The sequence below is a fragment of the Oncorhynchus nerka genome, linkage group LG1 (assembly GCF_034236695.1).
Source record: "Oncorhynchus nerka isolate Pitt River linkage group LG1, Oner_Uvic_2.0, whole genome shotgun sequence".
Classification (NCBI taxonomy): Eukaryota; Metazoa; Chordata; class Actinopteri; order Salmoniformes; family Salmonidae; genus Oncorhynchus; species Oncorhynchus nerka.
In genome coordinates, this window is record NC_088396.1 from 32319569 (window position 1) to 32343274 (window position 23706).

General features: G+C 42.2%; 1 protein-coding gene across 1 annotated transcript in view; it reads right to left on the reverse strand.

Moving 5' to 3' along the window:
* Positions 1 to 261: 261 nt before the first annotated feature.
* Positions 262 to 23706, reverse strand: part of LOC115131201 (5-hydroxytryptamine receptor 2A-like) — a 29788-nt gene continuing 6343 nt past the window's right edge. Inside the window, exons 2-3 of the mRNA XM_029662798.2 lie at positions 8390 to 8590; positions 262 to 2193 (exon numbers count right to left, since the gene is read on the reverse strand). Of these exons, the coding sequence (XP_029518658.1) occupies positions 1346 to 2193; positions 8390 to 8590 (1049 nt within the window). The 3' untranslated portion in view covers positions 262 to 1345. The remainder of the gene's footprint in view (positions 2194 to 8389; positions 8591 to 23706) is intronic.

The window sequence follows — 23706 nt, forward strand, 5'->3', positions numbered from 1 at the left end:
TTATTAATCATTACTCCCACGTTAATAAACAATTTACTAATCATTGGTAAAGTATTGTTGCAGGCCCTAAAGCGAGCACTATTTATGCTTCATAAATACTAAATGTTTTGAGTGACCAGTGTAATTGAAACTATTAGATCAGGTTGCAGCTTCTCACAAAAAGATGTGCATGCCATTGGTAGACATTCTGCAGTACCTGGTAAAAGAATAATCACACAACACAGGATGTTTAAGGAAATATGTATACATTTATGAACAACTAGCTTACTAAGATGAGTAATGATTAATAAATGGTGAACATACTGTTTGTAAATACCTTAAACGGTTTGTAATCCCGTACTTTGCCCAAACACTTACACACTTTGCTTCTTCTTGGTCTGCAGTTAAAAACCAGGTCTGCTTTGACCAGTCAGACAAACACACTAAGAAAATGACTACCACACACTCACAAAGGATTCAATTTCTATTTGACTTTGATCGGAAACAGAAATCATTTAATTTTGTACGTTGGCTGTCCCCCTGGGAATATCAATGCCACAATAAACTCCATCAAATAACACCAAACTCTTTCCACTGGAGTTAGACGTGATTACCCAGGCAACATCAACATTTTATTGAAGATATTTTTTTAAATATATATATTTTTTAAACATCAGTTCAACGCTTGAGTAGGGTTGAGATCAGAGGACCTCGTAGTAAAGTCGAGATGGTGGGTTCACCATGAATAAGAGGGAGGGGTTATAACAACAGATCACATCAATCATACTGAAGGTACAACAACACTTAGTTCAAATGAGTCCCATGCCTTTAAAAGTAAGGTTGTTTAGTCCATTGATCTAAGCCTAGGAATCCCTCAACATATCTTCATTTAGCCTACATCCCACCATTACACATTTCTGTATTTTAATACTGCGTCAAGGAAAACACAAGATAGGTTTTTCTCTTTGGTTAATGACAACAAAAACAGAACATACAGGTATTTATTTACGTATGTGCACAATGTATACACAAATATAGATTTTGTATGTGGTGTATGTTGTTTGTTTTGGGGGGGGACTGACTGTTGCTGATAATATAGTATTAGCTCAGTTGTTCTCTTCTAGTGTTACTAGTTTAAGTTTTTGTGAGGCAGGTATTGTCTTTCCTCTCTCTGTTCTTCCTGTTTCCTATTTCCCTGTTTCCTGGCAGCATGAGTCTCACCCTGGAACTACTGAGCATGCTCCAGCACAGGAACCCCCGTTCCAAGTGTTTCCCTACCAAAACAAGATGGAGATGGGAAATCTAATAAAAACCCAGCACATTCCACTAGGATTATGGGAGATTGAGTCCTTACAGGCTCACAGCCTCACACACAGCTGATGCTCTCATCTTTGTCCCTGGCTGCCTTGTGTTTGTGTGAGTTTGATTTGGTCCTCACAAGGTTTCGTAGGGAGTCCCTGGGTCCTCCACTGCTGTGGACCCCATTCCTGATGGACCCCATTTCCTCCAGGGGCAGGTGGGTGGAGTTGTAGGCCAGCGGAGGGATGGTGTTAACCAGTATGAGCTGCAGAGGCTTCCTCTCCGGGCTGTACTGGCAGCGTACGTAGCGGGAGAAGGCTGCACGGTACGTCTTGTTGAACAAAGTGTACACCAGAGGGTTGATGGCTGAGGAGAGGTATCCCACCCACACAAACACATTCAGCAGCCCCCCCATCACCCCTGGATCACAGTTCACAGGGTCGCACACCACCGCCAACACATTGGTGATGAAGAAGGGACACCACATGACCACGAACAGGAAGAAGACCATTCCCAGGACCTTGGAGGCCTTCTGCTCATTGCTGATTGACTGCATGGTGCGACGCCCGTACCGCGGGTCCACACCGACCCCTCCTCCTACCCCTCCCGTGTCACGGCTGAGCGAACGCCTGAAGAAGAGCTTCTCTGAGGAGAGTGAGCCCTGCGGGAGGAAGCCCAGGGTCAGGGTGGCGATCCTCTTCGGCCGAGGCACCAGCTGGTCCAGGCAGAGGGTAGCCTCGTTCTGCAGGGCTCTGATGGTGAGGAAGTAGGTGACCACCATGATGGTGAGGGGGATGAAGAAGGCCACGAAGGAGCCCACCAGGACGAAACTGTCGTCTGTCAACAGGCAGCTGCCCTTTTTAAACACCTTGGTGTGGTCCCGCAGGCCTAGGACGGGGATGGGCATGGAGATACCTACAGAAAGACACAGAGGAGAGAGAGGTTAGTTTAGTATGAGGTGTGTGTGTGTGTGTGTGTGTGTGTGTGTGTGTGTGTGTGTGTGCTTACATGTGTGTATATGTATGTGTGTTCCACTTCTTATTTAAGATTTCAAATTGAAAAAGTAAAAGCAATTTTGTACAGCTTGTCTCTGCCTAAACGGTAAATAGCACTGTGGCACTTCAAGATTGTGCCAGTAATATCAAAACGCCTGGCCCTATAATGTACAGATCATTCTACGGGCAAAGCACACCTGTTGCTCATTCCCACCATAAATCAATCCACCACGGCAGGATCCTCTGGCATCAATAATGCAATAGTCCTCATATCCCCACTGTGTGCCCACCAGGACAGATAAACCCTGCAATTTCCCCTCACAGGCCCAGCATTAGTGTCATTAGTGTCCAATAACTGGATTTGTGAGGGAGAGGGACAGAAGCATCTGGAGCCATTCACTAAGGCTTTCATCCCCATTGCAACACAGTGAGATGCAAAGACTAATAATCTTAGGGAGGGAGTGCAACTGGTCTGAAACTGATGGCCATTTTGGGGCTTAGACCAGGAAAATAGATGGGGACGGTTGCCAGAACCAGCTCCAATTAAGATCACATCACTTTAGGCTTTGGTAACAGATTCAATGATTTACAACCTCACATTTGCAAGGGCATTAGCCTATTTCCCCAATTCTGTCTGGTCTGGCATCTAGATCTGAAGGAATTAAATAGTCCCTCGTTTTTTCACCATTTTACTACAGACCTGTCAAATTTAAGAGGCAAACATCCATCAACACGCCTCCCGAATTCTGAAATTAAATAGACATTTAGTCTCTCTTTCTCTTCCCCCCTGACAATCTCCTTCCTCTAAAGATAGAGGAGCTTGGAGAGAGAAAGGTGAATTTTTTCTTTGAATTGATGTTTTCTTAACCACTATTTTTTGGCTGGTTTAGAGAAAATGCAGAAATGCAATTTCGTCAAGAGTATTAGCAAGTTGAGAAAGATAATTCTTATTGTGTGTGGGTTGGGATGTGGAAGCAGTTGAAAGAGTCAAGACAATATTTTGTTACCAGATGGCCTTGGAACCCTGAATCAATCATATGACTGAAGTCCAACATTTCTTAATGTAAGCCTTTGTTTATGTTCCTGTATCTTTACTTCGTTCTTCCCTAGTATTACAGGTTGTTTGGACTAGCTTCACATTGCCCTGGGTGTGTGTTCAGTGGTTCCCTGGGTGTGTGTTCAGTGGTTCCCTGGGTGTGTGTTCAGGGGTTCCCTGGGTGTGTGTTCAGTGGTTCCCTGGGTGTGTGTTCAGTGGTTCCCTGGGTGTGTGTTCAGGGCTTCCCTGGGTGTGTGTTCAGGGGTTCCCTGGGTGTGTGTTCAGGGGTTCCCTGGGTGTGTGTTCAGGGGTTCCCTGGGTGTGTGTTCAGGGGTTCCCTGGGTGTGTGTTCAGGGGTTCCCTGGGTGTGTGTTCAGGGGTTCCCTGGGTGTGTGTTCAGTGGTTCCCTGGGTGTGTGTTCAGTGGTTCCCTGGGTGTGTGTTCAGGGGTTCCCTGGGTGTGTGTTCAGGGGTTCCCTGGGTGTGTGTTCAGGGGTTCCCTGGGTGTGTGTTCAGGGGTTCCCTGGGTGTGTGTTCAGTGGTTCTCTGGGTGTGTGTTCAGTGGTTCCCTGGGTGTGAGTTCAGTGGTTTCCGTAAAGCAGAGCAGCAGCAGCACCCCTGGCCCAGCAGTTGGAGGCAGGCCAAAGAACACATACCTGATCCAGACATCTCAACCATCTCTGCCATGTTTCCACACTAACACGTCAACACCAGAGCCACAGATACACTGAGCTCCGGGTTAGAGATAACACTAGACACAGACCTAGGATCAGCTCACCCTTCCCAGAACTTGAGCTTAACCTCAGGAAGAAGAAATGCTAGGAGGAGAAATTTATTCCAATAAATACAGCTCAGCTAATTATCCCTCCATGTTTGCACAAAATCTTTCTGTGGCAGTTACATTGACATTGAACTGCTGATGCCAACATGTACATTGTTATGCCTTTGGTAATTGTGTGTTTCTTTGCTGAAACTATACCCAGTGTGTCTGAAGAGAGAGACATACAGCTCCAGGGAAGACAGAAATACAGGAAGCTGTAGGAAGCTCCTGAATGATTTAATAGAAAGAGAAAGACTGCAGGTTACAAAGACCAAAGAGTATTATTATTTAATTGAGATTTGCAGTCTTACAAAAATGATTGGTTGATATGAAACGTTTTTTATGTCATGGTCATGGCCCAGGAACTTTCCTTGGTCATGGCGATTAGAGGTGTGTGTCAGTGAGAGGGTGTTTGTGTGTGTGTGTGGCTTTGTTTGTGCGTAATGTGTGTACGTGCGTGCACATTCGTTGTACAGGATGAGGTGTGTACGTGTAGACGTGTGGTCTGTGTATAGGTGGGATTTTGTAAGGTAAGTGATCTCTCTCTGTGGTAGGTGTCTTGTACAATAGGCTGGGCAGTAGCAGCACTGTGTTCCAGGGTTTGTTTAACAGCATACATCATCTCAGTTCTGTGTAACATCAGCTACTCTTCAGCTTCTATTTCTCTTCTCTCTTTCTTGGTCTGCCGTGTACAGATGGACGAGAGGAGAGGGGGATGATACATAACATGAAGATAAGCAGCAGTGACATAATCTTATTTAATTTGCAGGCAGCAGCGTATCATATGATAACTTTCCGCCTGGGGCCTGGAACCTGTGGAATGGTGAGTCATATCAGGGGTTCATTCCTCCCCACGTTGTGTGTTCTCTCTCTGCTTCCCTGGTTCTATGTGACAATGTCTCTCCCTGCCTACCTGGGTCTCTACACAGCATGACTGGATCATTAGTGGTGGTATTGAGACATTGGTTTGAAGCAATGGAAAGGAGCCACACAAGTCTGACAGGCAGTTTTTATTTATGATCTGATCGACCCTCTAATATTCTTAAATTATATACAAATTTACGTCTGGTTATTTGAACCCTAAATGTTGATGAAACGTCTACAGCAGGGCATGTCTCATTTTAGCAGCAGCTTCAGCGTCGATACAGAAATATTTGGGTGTGCTGGCTTTCACGCAACATACAGTGGGAAGAAAAAGTATGTGAACCCTTTAGAATTACCTGGATTTCTGCATAAATTGGTCATAATATTTTATCTGATCTTCATCTAAGTCACAACAATAGACTAACACAGTCTGCTTAAACTAAAAACACAAACAATTATAATTGTTCATCTCTCTTATATAAACATTCACAGCGCAGGTTGGAAAAAGTATGGGAACCCTTGGATTTAATAACAGGTTGACCCTCCTTTGGCAGCAATAACCTCAAACAAACGTTTTCTGTAGTTTCGGATCAGACCTGCACAAAGGTCAGGGGGAATTTTGGACCATTCATCTTTACGAAACAGTTTAGGTTCCACAATATTCTTGGGGGGGTCAGGTGTGAACCGCTCTCTTGAGGTCATGCCACAGCATCTCAATCGGGTTGAGGTCAGGACTGACTGGGCCACTCCAGAAGGCGTATTTTCTTCTGTCGAAGCCATTCTGTTGCGTCACCTAACTTGTGTTGAGCTTCAATTGGCTGACAGATAGCCTTACATTATCCTGCAAAATGTCTTGATAAACTTGGGGATTCCTTTTTCTGTAGATGCTAGCAAGCTGTCCAGGCCCTGAGGCAGCAAAGCAGTCCTAAACCATGATAATAGTTTACAGTTGGGATGAGGTTTTGATGTTGGTGTGCTGTGCCTTTTTTTCTCCACACCCAGTGTTGTGTGTTCCTTCCAAACAACACAACTTTAGTTTCATCTGTCCAGAGAATATTTTGCCAGTAGCACCGTGGAACATCAGGAGCTCTTTTGTGAACTTCAGATGTGCAGCAATGTTTTTTTTGGACAGCAGTGGCTTCTTCCATGGTGTCCTCCCATGAACACCATTCTTGTTTAGTGTTTTACGTATTGTAGACTTGTCAACAAAGATGTTAGCATCTTCCAGAGATCGCTGTAAGTCTTTAGCTGACACTCTAGGTTTCTTCTTAACCTCATTGAGCATTCTGAGCTGTGCTCTTGCAGTCATCTTTGCAGGACGGCCAATCCTAGGGAGAGTAGCAACAGTGCTGAACTTCCTCCATTTATAGACAATTTGTCTTACTGTGGACTGATGAACATCAAGGCCTTTAGAAATACTTTGTAACCCTTTCCAGCTTTATGCAAGTCAACAAATCTTAAACTTAGGTCTTCTGAGATCTCTTTTGTTCGAGGAATGGTTCACATCAGTCAATGCTTCTTGTGAAGTGTTTTTATAGGGCAAGGCAGCTTTAACATCTCCAATCTGGTCTCATTGACTGGACTCCAGGTTAGCTGACTCCTGACTGCAATTAGCTTTTGGAGAAGTCATTAGCCTAGGGGTTTACACACTTTTTCCAACCTACACTGTGCATGTTTAAATTATGTATTCAATATAGACAAGAAAAATACAATAATTTGTGTGTTATTAGTTTAAGCACACTGTGTTTGTCTATTGTTGTGACTTAGATGAAGATCAGATCAAATTCTATGTCAAATATATGCAGAAATCCAGGTAATTCCAAAGGGTTCATATACTTTTTCTTGCCACTGTACATGACACATGTTTGTTCTGTATGGAGCTAAGTCTGACGGCTTGATGCACCAGACTGCATTAGTGGCTCAATCATTTCCTTTTCATGCTAGGCCATTGACTTGATCAGCTGGATATCAACGAGACCATTATAAAGTCCTGATTGTTCAGTCGCCTTAGCTTTTACACTAAATAATATAGACCTTGAAACTCAAATTACAGTTGCTTATGAGTCATTCTCCTTTCATTCCCTCATTCACAGCCTCCATCCCTCCTTTGCTCTCACCCCACGGCGCCTGTTGCCTTGCCCATATCCAACAGTAAAATGTTCAAATGTGGGGAGTTTTACAAAGACTTGGTTCTAAATATGCCCCTCCCCCAACGACCACACTTTTTTATATGAACAAATACAGACACATGGTCTCTGTCTGTCTCTCTCAAGGGAGCAGCATACACACTACCATTCAAAAGTTTGGGGTCACTTAGAAATAGCCTTGTTTTTAAAAGAAAAGCAATTTTTTGGGTCCATTAAAATAACATCAAATTGATCAGAAATACAGTGTAGACATTGTTAATGTTGTAGACAAGCTACTATTGTAGCTTGAAACAGCAGATTTTTTATGGAATATCTACATAGGTGTACAGAGGCCCATTATCAGCAACCATCACTCCTGTATTCCAATGGCACATTATGTTAACTAATCCAAGTTTATCATTTTAAAAGGCTAATTGATCATTACAAAACCCTTTTGCAGTTATGTTAGCACAGCTGAACACTGTTGTACTGATTAAAGACGCAATAAAACGGACCTTCTTTGGACTAGTTGAGTGTCTGGAGCATCAGCATTTGTGGGTTCGATTACAGGCTGCCAGTTGAGGACTTGTGAGGCGTCTGTTTCTCAAACTAGACACTCTAATGTACTTGTCCTCTTGCTCAGTTGTGCACCGGGGCCTCCCACTCCTCTTTCTATTCTGGTTAGAGACAGTTTGCGCAGTTCTGTGAAGGGAGTAGTACACAGCGTTGTACGAGATCTTCAGTTTCTTGGCAATTTCTTGCATGGAATAGCCTTCATTTCTCAGAACAAGAATAGACTGACGAGTTTCAGAAGTAAGTTATTTCTTTCTTGCCATTTTGAGCCTGTAATCGAACCCACAAATGCTGATGCTCCAGACACTCAACTAGTCCAAAGAAGGTCCGTTTTATTGCTTCTTTGATCAGAAAAAAAGTTTTTAGCTGTGCTAACAATTGCAAAAGGGTTTTCTAATGATCAATTAGCCTTTATAAAATGATAAACTTGGATTAGCGAACACAACGTGCCATTGGAACACAGGAGTGATGGTTGCTGATAATGGGTATCTGTACACCTATGTAGATATTCCATTAAAAATAGCTGTTTCCAGCTACAATAGTAATTTACAACATGAACAATGTCTACACTGTATTTCTGATCAATTTGATGTTATTTTAATTGACATAAAATGTGTTTTTCTTTCAAAAAACAAGGACATTTCTAAGTACTTTTGAATGGTAGTGTACTTGTACAGGCTTTTCTTCCTGTTTCTTACCCACAGAGATGGTCCAGACAGCCATGATCTTGAGGCGGGCCTTGGTTCGGGAGTTGAAGCGGCTGTGGTGGAGGGGGTTTCTGATGGCGATGTAGCGGTCCAGAGAGATGGCACACAGGTGCATAATGGAGGCTGTGGAGAACAGCACATCCAGATAGATCCAGACAGGGCACAGGTCAGAGGGCAGGGGCCACCAGTAGTCTGTATGGGGGAACACAGAGAAAACAATGAACTCCGGAGAATAATTATTTTTTATTTTTTCTTGCAGGGGAATTAAACACAGATTACACAAGGCTGTCTTGTAATGGGAATACCAGTTACACAATATACAGTATGTGAGACTTTTAACACAGGTTTGTTTTTATGAAATCGGAGTTGGTTGTAAAACAAATTTGCAGTGGCATTGTGACATTTTTACAGAGTTGTTGGGTAATAATATCCTCTAAAAAGCTTCTTATGATGTGACCAAAACATCAAATTGAAAGCCTCAGATGCGTGGAACCAAACCCTCTAAAACACAGACTTAAGCTACTTTAAGACACATACACACTGAGGTTAACACTCACAGCGCAAGGCAGCCTTTCACAGAATGTAGAAGGCTTTTTTATAATAAAATATTACTCTTGAGAAACTGTAACTACATCCCCCACAAAGACAAAAACTTAATACAACCTCCACAAATTAAAAGTTTACACAGTGACGTGCCGAATAAAGACCAGGCAGCAGAATCTGATAGTATGCGACAGATCCCCTCACCAGGCCAACACAAATACTCTGCCTGGATAATAACCTGGAGATAGGGAATGTCACTTTTGCATCCACAGTCAGACGTGGCAGTTACACTGTTTCTCCATTTTATCCTCTATTTCTCTCTCGCCATGGGGGAGTCACAGTCTCTCTCACTCCTCTCCTCCAGGTGAAGGAGAACCTTACATAAAGCCTGTTTATTTGGACTCAGTGACTCATTGTCATCACCATGGTCACGGACTGACTATGTGTGTCTCTTTCTCTTCTTCCCTCTCCATCGCTCTGCCTTTCTCCTTCTCTTCTTTCCTTTGCATGTCTTTCGTCCTTATCCCTTCCTTCCTTTTTCTCTCTCTCTATCTCCCTCTTTCATCTTTCTGAGGTAGAAAGTCATTAGACATCCAGCTGTCTCAGCATGCACCTCTGTGGTAAGATATTTCGGTCTGCCCATCTGAATGTCGAAATGGATGGAGGGAAGATAGAGGGAATCGGGTAGGGGGGATAAAATGGAGGCAGTCCATGTTTGCAGATTAGGATCTTATAATGATGATGTGTCACCTGCAGCCAATATAGTGTAGTACATTCCCTTATCTCTAATCAGTCTGCCTGAGTTGTCTCCATCCCACCCTGCAGGATTTAGCCTAAATTAGTCTTTCTGATCTGCAGCCAGAGAAGCTGGTTTAAGGCCTTGCAGAGCAGCCACAGTGAATTTACCCGTTAGTGCTGTTCGCAGAACGACCAATAACCCCAGTGACAAGAAGACTGCTGAAAAGTAACATATTTTCACTCCTACTTTTCATAAACTCAAAAACACTTGACACTGCAGTATTTTACAGCTCAGGCAGAGAAGTGCACACGCTTGTCTGAACACCCTAAGATAGAGGACACGTTCGGTTAAGTTCCAAAGTGGGAGGCTGTATATGTCCATGCAGATATTGGCAGGGGCATCAATTTGGGAACTGGAGACAAATGAAAGAGCTTTTCTCCTCAAACTTGCTGACACCTTCAGGCTTGTTTGCCTTCCCCCTGACCAAAGCTGCATTTGTATTTCCTAACAAACAGAGTGAGGAATGGAGAGAGAGAGAGAGAGAGAGAGGGAAAGGACCAGTGAAAGATAAAGAGGGAGAAGGAGAAAGGAATAGACACGGTGAGCTAGAGACATGATAAGCTAGGGACCTTCATGACCACACAGTGTATACACCAAGTCTTTCATCAATGACAGACACAAAGAATATCTCCAAAGACCGCTAAAGGATTTAAGTTATGTGGACCCAACCGGCATAAAGAATTCTGAACAGGTTATTTTTCTGACTTTATCTGGTTTAGTACTTCCAGTGCTGCCTTGTGTCAGGGGTGACACCATTCTATATACTTTCTATATACTTTCGGCCCGTCATTGGACACTGTGCTATCTAACCTCCAAACGAGCTTCAATGCCATACAACACTCCTTCCGTGGCCTCCAACTGCTCTTAAACGCTAGTAAAACCAAATGCATGCTTTTCAACCGATCGCTGCCTGCACCCGCATGCCCGACTAGCATCACCACCCTGGATGGTTCCGACCTTGAATATGTGGACATCTATAAGTACCTAGGTGTCTGGCTAGACTCCAAACTCTCCTTCCAGACTCATATCAAACATCTCCAATCGAAAATCAAATCAAGAGTCGGCTTTCTATTCCGCAACAAAGCCTCCTTCACTCACGCCGCCAAGCTTACCCTAGTAAAACTGACTATCCTACCGATCCTCGACTTCGGCGATGTCATCTACAAAATGGCTTCCAACACTCTACTCAGCAAACTGGATGCAGTCTATCACAGTGCCATCCGCTTTGTCACTAAAGCACCTTATACCACCCACCACTGCGACTTGTATGCTCTAGTCGGCTGGCCCTCGCTACATATTCGTCGCCAGACCCACTGGCTCCAGGTCATCTACAAGTCCATGCTAGGTAAAGCTCCGCCTTATCTCAGTTCACTGGTCACGATGGCAACACCCATCCATAGCACGCGCTCCGGCAGGTGTATCTCATTGATCATCCCTAAAGCCAACACCTCATTCGGCCGCCTTTCGTTCCAGTACTCTGCTGCCTGTGACTGGAACGAATTGCAAAAATCGCTGAAGTTGGAGACTTTTATCTCCCTCACCAACTTCAAACATCAGCTATCTGAGCAGCTAACCGATCGCTGCAACTGTACATAGTCTATTGGTAAATAGCCCACCCATTTTCACCTACCTCATCCCCATACTGTTTTTATTTATTTACTTTTCTGCTCTTTTGCACACCAATATCTCTACCTGTACATGACCATCTGATCATTTATCACTCCAGTGTTAATCTGCAAAATTGTAATTATTCGCCTACCTCATGCCTTTTGCACACATTGTATATAGACTCCCCCCTTTTTTTCTTTCTGCTGTGTTATTGACTTGTTAATTGTTTACTCCATGTGTAACTCTGTGTTGTCTGTTCACACTGCTATGCTTTATCTTGGCCAGGTCGCAGTTGCAAATGAGAACTTGTTCTCAACTAGCCTACCTGGTTAAATAAAGGTGAAATAAAAAAAATAAAAAATAAAAAAAATAGTGTATTTCTAACATGTTTCTCTTTACTCTATTTCTCCATCTCCCTTTCTCCCCCCCTCCTCTCGCTCTCTGCCTCTGTAGGTCTAGATCAGGGGTGTCAAACTCATTTTGCACCCGGGGGCCGCGTTGGGTCTTCAACGAGGTCCGGAGGGCCTCACTGATAATGTGTTATATTTCCTCACCGTCAGAAGAGGCAAAAAATAGTCCTCTATCCAACGTTTTGGGAATTTCCGATGCTCCCTGACTGTCTTGCTTTCATTCCGGTGATTATTAGCAACCTGGACACAGTCAAGAAACTGTAGGTCCATTATTATTTCTAGACAGTTAAGATTTTGTTTTAAAGTAAATTGAGTTTTCTCCCCCACAAAATATATATATATATATATATTTTAAACGCTAGCCATATGTTTGACACTTCGTTTTTCCGGATTCCACTTAAGTCCACTTGGAAAAGACCATCTGTAGAAATTCAAAAAGGTTACCATCCAGAATTAATCAAACTTAATAAAGCCTATCTCTCCAAGATCATGTGAAATCAACTCATTGACATGAAAGCTCACAGAACTCTAATCCACCAGGGCCAATACAATGGGTAAAAAAAAGTGTTCTGACAAAAACAATCCTGTATAATGGCTGGAAGGCCTTTCGATTGTGATTCTGATTCAGAACATCAAGAGGTCTGCTCCTTTGAAAAGACTAGAATCACAGTTATTACATTCGGTGCAGAACCTAGAAACACACCGTTAGACCATGTGAATGTGTGTATGTTGAAACAGGAAATATGTTTGTAATGATAATACTACGCTTTAAATCAGGTGTGTCTTTAGAAGGAGAGCTGGAGAGAATTTGGAGATGGGAGAGTGGGTGAATATTTCTGAGATAGAATAGAGGAGAGTAGAAGGCAATTTGCCAATGTGTCATCTTCAGGCTCAAAGAGTGTCAGTCTATTCCACGCTGCTCTGATGGCACAATGACAGGAATAATACAGTCCAAATGAACAAGTTGCCTGAGAGAGAGAAGTGAAAGGCAGAGCAGGTGGGGAGAGAGAGTAAGAGAGAAAGAAGGAGGGAGAGCAGAAGGGAATTCATCCGCCAATTCTGTAGCAAAACGTTTCTTAAACGGAAACGAACGAAACGGGGAGGGACCTACAGTGCATTCGGAAATTATTCAGACCCCTTGACTTTTTCCACATCTTGTTATTTTACAGCCTTATTCTAAAATGGATTCAATTGTTTTCCCCCCTCATCAATCTACACACAAAATCCCACAATGACAAAGCAGGTTGTCAAAACAGGTTTTTCAAAATTTTTACCAATGCATCCCAGAACCCTCCCGGAAAAATTACATTTACATAAGTATTCAGACCCTTTACTCAGTACCATGTTGAAGCACCTTTGGCAGTGATTACAGCCTTGAGTCTTTTTGGGTATGACGCTACAAGCTTGGCACACCTGTATTTGAGGAGTTTCCCCCATTCTTCTCTGCTCTTCTCTGCAGATCCTCTCAAGCTCTGTCATGTTGGATGGGGAGCGTCTCTGCACAGCTATTTTCAGGTCTCTCCAGAGATGTTCGATCGGGTTCAACTCCGGGCTCTGGCTGTGCCACTCATGGACATTCAGTACTTTAGGTGTCTTTTGGCAAACTCCAAGCGGACTGTCATGTGCCTTTTACTGAGGAGTGGCTTCCGTCAAGCCACTCTACCATAAAGGCCTGATTGGTGGAGTGCTGCCGAGATGATTGTTCTTCTGGAAGGTTCTCCCATCTCCACAGAGGAACTCTAGAGCTCTGTCAGAGTGACCTTCGAGTTCTTGGTCACCTCCCTGACCAAGGCCCTTTTCCCCCCGATTGCTCATTTTGGCCAGGTGGCCAGCTCTAGGAAGAGTCTGGGTGCTTCCAAACTTCTTCCATTTAAGAAATTATGGAGGCCACTGTGTTCTTGGAGACTTTTAATGCTGCAGACATTTTTTGGTACCCTTCCCCAGTTCTGTACTTCGACACAATCCTGTCTCAGAGCATTACGGACAATGCCTTCGACCTCATGGCTTGGTTTTTGCTCTGACATGCGTTGTCAACTGTGGGACCTTATATAGACAGGTGTGTGCCTTTCCAAATCAAGTCCAATCAATTTAATTTTCCACAGGTGGACTCCAATAAAGTTGTTGAAAAAATTATCATTTCATCCATTTTAGAATAAGGCTGTAAGGGGATCTGAATACTTTACCTGAATCTATCCAACTGAAAACTCTGATTTGCTCTGTTAGCTTCCATTTGGTTCTGAAACGATAAACCGTTTCCGTAACGGATACACCCAGGCGAGAGACCGGAGACTGAGAGTGGGGAGGGAGAGTGAGAGCATAGATGTACAGTAACTCATATCTCACGTTGCCCTCTTTAGCTGGTTGGGTTCTCTCCTCTCTCACCTGTCTGATGAGTGACGGATCATGTGACCCTCAGACGTCTGCTGCCATGGGAACACGTCTGCTGTCTGTCCAATAACTCAACCTCATACTGCCTGTGTGAGATACTATAATAAAACCATACACTCCAGTATTTCTTACGAGATCCTATGAAAATAACCATTTTTTATCGTCTGAATCCAAACTTGAGATGTGTGACTCTTGAGTAAATTATGCATGGAAACTCAAATGCAATTTAAGTTACAGTACCCACGTGGATTTATTTTAATTTACTGTTGAAGTCGGAAGTTTACATACACTTAGGTTGGAGTCATTAAAACTTTTTTTCAACCACTCCAAAAATGTCTTGTTAATAACAAACTATAGTTTTGGTCGGTTAGGACATCTACTTTGTGCATGACACAAGTAATGTTTCCAACAATTGTTTACAGACAGATTATTTCATTTATAATTCACTGTATCACAATTCCAGTGGGTCAGAAGTTGACTGTGTCTTTAAACAGTTTGGAAAATTCCAGAAAATGATGTCATGGCTTTAGAAGCTTCTAATTTACATAATTTGAGTCAATTGGAGGTGTACCTGTGGATGTATTTCAAGGCCAACCTTCAAACTCAGTGCCTCTTTGCTTAACATCATGGGAAAATCAAAAGAAATCAGCCAAGACCTCAGAAAGAAAATTGTAGACCTCCACAAGTCTGGTTCATCCTTGGGAGCAATTTCCAAACACCTTAAGGTACCACGTTCATCTGTGCAAACAATAGTACGCAAGTATAAACACCAAGGGACCACGCAGCCGTCATACCGCTCAGGAAGGAGAGGCGTTCTGTCTCCTAGAGATGAACGTACTTTGGTGCGAAGAGTGCAAATCAATCCCAGAACAACAGCAAAGGACCTTGTGAAGATGCTGGAGGAAACAGGTACAAAAGTATCTATATCCACAGTAAAAACGAGTCCTATATTGACATAACCTGAAATGTGGCTCAGTAAGGAAGAGCCACTGCTCCAAAACCACCATAAATAAAAGCCAGACTACGGTTTGCAACTGCACATGGGGACAAAGATCGTACTTTTTGGAGGAATGTCCTCTGTCCTGATGAAACAAAAATAGAACTGTTTGGCCATAACGACTATCGTTATGTTTGGAGGAAAAAGGGGGAGGCTTGCAAGCCTGAAGAACACCATCCCAACCATGAAGCACGGGGGTAGCAGCATCATGTTGTGGGGGTGCTTTGCTGCAAGAGGGACTGGTGCACTTTACAAAATAGATGGCATCATGAGGAAGGAAAATGATGTGGATATATTGAAGCAACAGCTCCAGACATCAGTCAGGAAGTTAAACCTTGGTCTCAAATGGGTCTTCCAAATGGACAGTGAACCCAAGCATACTTCCAAAGTTGTGGCAAAATAGCTTAAGGATAACAAAGTCAAGGTATTGGAGTGTCCATTACAAAGCCCTGACCTCAATCCCATAGAAAATTTGTGGGCAGAACTGAAAAAGCGTGTGCGAGCAAGGAGGCCTACAAACTTGACTCCGTTACATCTGCTCTGTCAGGAGGAATGGGCCAAAATTCACCCAACTTATTGTGGGAAGGTTGTGGAAGGCTACCCAAAATGTTTGACCCAAGTTAAACAATTTAAGGCAATGCTACCAAATACTAATTGAGTGTATGTAAATTTCTGACCCACTGGGAATGTGATGAAAGAAATCAAATCTGAAATAAATAATTATCTCTAGCATTATTCTTATTCATAAGGTGAATGCACCAATTTGTAAGTCGCTCTGGATAAGAGCGTCTGCTAAATGACTTAAATGTAATGTAAAAATTCTGACATTTCACAGTCTTAAAATAAAGTGGTGATCCTAACTGACCTAAGACAGGGACTTTTTACTAGGATTAAATGTCAGGAATTGTGAAAAACTGAGTTTGAATGTTTTTTGCTAAGGTATATGTAAACTTCCAACTTCAACTCTACATGATGAACATGAGGTCTGATGGGGTGAAAAATCAAACTATCTCTTCCCACACCTTGTATCAGACATTTTTTTTATGATCTTCATCGACAGTTCAGTAAATGTAACTAACTCTGATTATAGCCACTGAACCAAAATATAAACGCAACATGTAAAGTGTACATTTTATCAATAGCAATTTGAATGCACAGAGATACCGCGTTGAGATCCTGAGGCCCATTGTCGTTCCATTCATCCGCCATCATCTCATGTTTCAAAATGATAATGCACGGTCCCATGTCGCAAGGATCTGTACACAATTCCTAGAAGCTGAAAATGTCCCAGTTCTTCGATGGCCTGCATACTCATCAGACATGGCACCCATGTTTGGGACCTGGCACCCATGTTTGGGACCTGGCACCCATGTTTGGGACCTGGCACCCATGTTTGGGATGCTCCAGATTGTCGTGTGCGACAGTGTGTTCCAGTTCCCGCCAATATCCAGCAACTTCGCACAGACATTGAAGAGGAGGGGGACAACATTCCACAGGCCACAATAAACAGCCTGATCAACTATATGCAAAGGAGATATGTTGTGCTGCATGAGGCAAATGGTGGTCACACCAGATACTGACTGGATTTCTTATCCACTCCCCTACCTTTTTTAAGGTATCTGTGACCAACAGATGCATATCTGTATTCCCAGTCATGTGAAATCCATAGATTATGGCCTAATGAATGTATTTCCATTGACTGATTTCCTTTGAAAATGGTTGCAGGTTGCATTTATATTTTTGTTTCGTATATATCACTGGCAGACCCCTAGCACGGTAAAAAGGTTTACTTCCACGTTTGGAACATGAAGAGTGTCCACTGTCCTCTTGCTGCTTGATGGACCGACACAGTAATCTAAACTCCTCTTATCTCTGATGTACATGTATCATGTACAGTATATATCCCAGTTGAATGATAATGGTCTGGTCCTCTGGGATCATTTCTCTGGTCTGATCTAGGCTTGTTGCTCTGACTTTGAGGTTACTGAGCCCTGTCTGCACAGCTGGAAACAGTCTTTGCAGGGGAAGATAGTGTAAAGTCATCTGGTGACGAGGCTGATGTCAAAGGCTTTATCCACAGAAGCAGGAGAGAGTAAATTCATGCTTTGTCACATGCAGAGAAAACATCACACACAGTCTTGTCATCAGGGGAACTCAGGTCAGAGACACTTGGGTAGGGAGGTATGACAGCAGGGAGGAAAAAGAGGGAAACTTATAATTAAGATGAACTCTATCCATCCATTGCCTTTTTAACTCACAATCTAATTAAACAGCCAACTACCACTATAATTTATGAGAGAGATAGAAAGAGCTGTTGAAGGACAAGGGACTGTCCATCTGACAGACAGAGAGTTCTTGAAACAGGTGCTAATTGTGTGTGTGTGTCCATGCTTGCGTGTGTGTTGGTGTGTGTGCGTGTAGTTGTGTGTCTCCTTGCGATCACTCTTGAGTGTGTGTCTAGTCTTCCGTGTAAGCTTATCATTTTGTCTGTTGAAGGGAGGTTTGTGAGGGTGTTGGCATTTCACGATTTCAGTTACTGCAGCTCACCACCTAAGCCCCCATTAAAAGGAAATTATGAACTCATCTTCCGCCTCGTTAAATCTGGCATGCTAATTAGGCGACAGACATGATATCGGTGATGGTCAAGACATAATTTCATTTTTTTTTTATTGTGAAACCACACTTTCTGCACTGTTGTTCAAATAATGTGTTTTATTTAGTGTAGAATAAGCTTCTGTCTTGTCTGCATTCATCAAATTGGTCCTATGGACTTCACCAAGTGACATCCTAAGCAAATATGTTATCATTAAAAATATATATATATTTGAATGTTTTTTTGTATGATAATATATTCACTTAGGAGCTCACAGGCACCAAAGATGTGGATGTCAATTAGGGCAGCCCCCCCGCAACTCTCTGATTCAGGGGGGTTGGGTTAAATGTGGAAGACACATTTCAGTTGAATGCATTCAGTTGCACAACTGACTAGGTATCCCCCTTTCCCTTTCCACTTGATGAACTCAACAGGACCAAAAATGGATGAATGCAAAAAACATGTTTCTGTAACTAACAAATACAGTCATGAGTGGTAACTCTACAATTTACTCAAAAAGGCAAGGCACTCTGGGAAATATTTGAATAATGCTTTACACGAAGCACTGTGTTAATTTAACACTGTTCCAGTGTCTGTATGGGTCCACAGACTCAACACGTTCAGTGTTGATTTAACACTCTGTGTTCATTTTCAACACTGGAGAATTTGCATTTGCTCAGATAGAAATGTATTGTGTAGATCAAAAATGACCGCCAAATATATTGGAAAAGTATAGAAGATTGTGTGTGGTTTATTCATGCTATTCTATAGTCAACATGCAGTTCCAGTTCCATTAGTTGAATGCATCCAATCCAATAGTTTCAGAAAAGTACCTGAGATTTGTATTCACATATCTGTATTCAAATAGTTTTAAAAAGTAGTTTATTTCTGAGATCTGTATTTAAATAGTTATTAAAGTAGTGATTTGGGGGGGATCTCTCTTCAAATAGTTGTAGTTACCTCCAAAGTGAGTATTTGTTCCCCCAGAAAAATGGTTACTTTCAACAAAGCATAGAGACAACTATAGTTATCCCAGGTCGTGTGTGTGTGTGTGTGTCCGTGTCCGTGTCCAATATGTCATGGTTGATGTCCGTATTCCTGGTCTTGACGTTGGTGTAAACAGGGTCCTAGAACTAGTTACAAGAGGACTGGAAGCAGTCAGACTCCATAAATCAACACACAGCAGTGTAAATAAATACATCCCCAATCTATCACCTCTAACTGCTGCATTTACACAGTAAACTGCTGGTGGGCTCCAGTAGGTAGATGGTGAAACTACTAGTTATGTATAAATAAAGGCGGGAGGATAAGCAAGAAAAGCTTTAATCTAATCCTCCTTTTTCTGTAAGGGGAGGATTAGATTCCTCCTTTTCTCTTTCTCCCCTTACAGAAAAACCACATGACATTTCACATGTGAAATCAGCAAAAATGAGTTGTTATGATACGCACACAGTGCTTTTAAACTTACATATTTGACTCACATGACTACATTGCGTATGTTTATTTATACAGTAATTATTATTTAACGTGCATTCCAATCTTTCTGTTACGCCTTCACGTCTGGGTCAACAACTGATTTAACCTGTGTTCCTACACTTTTGACTTCAAAGTAAATCTCAGCTTTGTTAAAGGTATACTCAAGAAAAACTATTATATTTATCATAGTGATTCTGGAGTAGCATTGAAACATAATAATATGCCCCACCAACATCAGACAACTATACAGAAAACCCTCAAATTGCTGAAATAAGTCAATTAAATCAACGATGAGAGTAGTCAGATTAATTTATAACTATATAAAACAGAAGTTCAGACTGCAGATGGCACACTTCTGCTATATGCCACAGGCTTTGTGGTGCAGCAGACAATACAGTGCACCTGAAATCCAGAGATCGTGAGTTCAATTCTCAGACTAGGTCATATTTTAGCTGAACAGTGTACCACTTATTTTAAAACAACCATACCATTACTTTACTTATAATGACTTGGGACCATCTGGGACCTTCATGTGATGTCCTGATGACTGGTAAAACAAATATCATGAGAACATCTTCCAAAAATCCTAACATTCCTCACTCAGCCAGTTTATGCTTGATCTGAAAATGTGGTCAGAGGCTTTGTATGGAGGGTGTAACAGAATTGTGGAGCCTCAGGAGGCATGCAGAGGCCAAATCAAGCTCTGTACCGCATCGCTGTAAACCTTTCACATTTTGTAACAATGCGGAGGGCTCCGTATAGCTCCGCATTGACATGATTGGTTGATGGTAGGTGGGGGCTGGAAGTCCTGCATAAACAGAAAATAATTTCCCTGGGAAGTTCCTTCACAACAGCACTGCTCTGCTCTGCGAAGCACAAAAAAAGTATGTTTGCTCTGACTTCTGCGGGGGACTGACCATGCAGAGCCTTTTAGGGAAAAAACATGAATGTCATGTGATCACGTTTTCACGTGAAATGTCACATCTGAAGTGTTCCAAAAACACATGATTTCACATGTGAAATGTCACGCGATATGTTCCAGAAACACATTTTCTAATGATTTTCTACATGTAAAATTATGTTTTTTCTGATTTTTTTTTGCTATACCACCAGGTCTGTGGCCATGACAGAGGTCTGCCACAGATTTATTGGAAAGAATACATTTCTGGACTGTTAAAAGGTGCACATAATCAAGTCAATAATTGTGTGATTAAGTAGCAGTGCTCAGGGATACTTGACGTTAAGTGTGCATAAATGCTCTGGGGATTTGAACTTGCAACATTTAGGTCTGGAGTGCATTTAAAGGGATACTTCGGGATTTTGGCAAGGAGGCCTTTTATCTACTCCCCCAATGTCAGCAGATACTAGCAGATACCCATAGACATCTAGTCATTGTGCTAATGCTAGCATGGGCTTACAAAACTAACTCTAACTTCTTTCATACATAAAAAGGATATCCACAAGTTCATCTGACCCGGAGGAAGTAGATAAAGGGCCTCGTTGCCAAAATCCCGCATTATCGTTTTAATGTCTCAGCAGGGTCACCAGGTACATTTAAAAAATATATATGTTTTTTACCAAGAACATACAGTACCAGTCAACCCAATTGAGGTTTGGGATAAGTTGAACCGCAGAGTGAAGGAAAAGCAACCAACAAGTGCTCAGCATATGTAGGAACTCCTTCAAACAAGTTGGAAAAGCATTCCAGGTGAAGCTGGTTGAGAGAATGCCAAGAGTGTGCAAAACTGTCATTTACATTTACATTTAAGTCATTTAGCAGACGCTCTTATCCAGAGCGACTTACAAATTGGTGCTTTCACCTTATGACATCCAGTGGAACAGCCACTTTACAATAGTGCATCTAGGTCTTTTAAGGGGGGGGGGGGGGGGGAGAAGGATTACTTTATCCTATCCTAGGTATTCCTTAAAGAGGTGGGGTTTCAGGTGTCTCCGGAAGGTGGTGATTGACTCCGCTGTCCTGGCGTCGTGAGGGAGTTTGTTCCACCATTGGGGGGCCAGAGCAGCGAACAGTTTTGACTGGGCTGAGCGGGAACTGTACTTCCTCAGTGGTAGGGAGGCGAGCAGGCCAGAGGTGGATGAACGCAGTGCCCTTGTTTGGGTGTAGGGCCTGATCAGAGCCTGGAGGTACTGAGGTGCCGTTCCCCTCACAGCTCCGTAGGCCCTACACCCAAACAACCCCCACTCAAGGCAGTGGCTTGAGTGGGGGTGGCTACTTTGAAGAATCTCAAATATAAAATATATTATGATTTGTTTAACCATTTTTTGGTTAGTACATAATTAATAATGTGTTATTTCATGGTTTTGATCCCCTCACTATTATTCCACAATGTAGAAAATAGTAAAAAAAATAAATAATAAAAACCCTTGAATGAGTAGGTGTGTCCAAACTTTTGGCTGGTACGATATGTCCACATTCTCTCAAAAATAAGAGTACGGCTACGGTACAATGTTGCTCCCTGGTGTACAAAAAGGTCAAAGGTACCTTCAGTGGTACACAGGAACTCACATCATACTGGTCTGTATTTTTTAGGGTTAATGTGACAGCGAGGATAATCTAGTATTGTGGTACATTTGTCTACCCAATATATTCAATATAAGGTACAATCATTACTGCAATTTGAAATGTAGGTCTAAAATATGTTGTATTTGTGCCAACCGTCAGTAGAAATCTTGTACCAGTTTAAGGGATTTATTGTAATGTTGAAGAACATGGGCAACTCTTTTGTCAAGGTCAGTGCTACAATCTGTGTAAATCTTTTGAGTATCACATGCTTCCCTGTTATGAGCTTACTGAGCATTTTCCAGTAGCTTAATTCCAGCTGGTTCACATAAAGTTCATGTTTAAGTTTAAATAACTTTCTTTCAACTAGCTGCAAGTGGGTTATTGTAAAATTCACAGTTATTTACTGTAGCAAATCGGTCACACTCATTGACCTGATGGTGTAGCCGGGAAGTGAGTACAATGACATGCTGACTTGCTATAAATGAAATATGGTAAGGCTCTTTGGTATCACATGCAGCTATGTCAGGCTTTAAACACATGCTCCGGAACTTTTAGCGACTACTAAGTGTTTTTTACACCCCACACTTTGGGCTGGATGTGTAAATGTGTAGTTCATACATGCATAATCTATGAGCAGAATAACTGTTTTACCTCAAATAGCAACGAAATCCCTAGTTTGAAAGCAACTGTTTTCCCTCCACGTAGGCCAGCCCCTAGCAATTCAGGTTCTGTGAGCTTCAGCCCCTCGCCATATTTAAATATATATATATATTTCACCTTTATTTAACCAGGTAGGCAAGTTGAGAACAAGTTCTCATTTACAACTGCGACCTGGCCAAGATAAAGCAAAGCAGTTCGACACATACAACAACACAGAGTTACACATGGAGTAAAACAAACATACAGTCCATAATATAGTAGAAAAATAAGTCTATATACAATGTGAGCAAATGAGGTGAGATAAGGGAGGTAAAGGCAATAAATAGGCCATGGTGGCGAAGTAAATACAATTTAGCAATTAAAACACTGGAATGGTAGATTTGACAGTAGATGAGTATGCAAAGCAGAAATACTGGGGTGCAAAGGAGCAAAATAAATAAATAAATACAGTAGGGGAAGAGGAAGTTGTTTGGGCTATTTATAGATGGGATATGTACAGGTACAGTGATATATGAGTGACAGTTAGCAAGCGGCACATCATGCATCCACAGCAGAGCGAGAGCAATGACGTGGTGCACAAATCTGTACATTTGTGAAATAGTACGCAATTTTCAGGGTCTGCTGCCAATCAGCAAGTAACGTTGCATGTTATCAACAGAAGAGTCAGTGAAGCCACAGTAAGTTACTGGCATGTATTGCTAGTGGAAGCAAGTTGCCTGTAGGTTACTGGCAACATTTTGATAGTAAGTTATTGTGAATTTTACAATAACTTACTGACAAATTGTTTTCAGTTAGGAAATTACAAATTCACACTGGTAACAAGTTTCCATTGAGTTACTGGAAAAAGCACAATAACCGCTATACAGTGCAACTCATTACTGACACATTCTCTTACAAAGTTTGCAGAACAAACAGTGTCAAAAGAGGTGCTTGACTTGCATCGGCATAAGCATCAAAACACTTAAACTGCTACAACACTTTCACTGATGGTTGTGCATTGCCCTCAAACATCAAATCGCTGGGATGATCGTACCTTATATTACAAATATTGCGTAGTGGAACTTACTATCAAAATGTTGCCGTAACCTACAGGCAACTTGCTTCCATTGCCCTCAAACATCAAATCGCTGTGATGATCGTACCTTATATTACAAATATTGCGTAGAAAATTTCACATTATACCTGCAAGGTACCGAACTGTACCAAGTGAGTTCATACGCTACATGACCAAAAGTATGAGGACACCTGTTTGTCGAACATCTAATTCCAAAATCATTGGCATTAATATGAAGTTGGTCCCCCCTTTACTG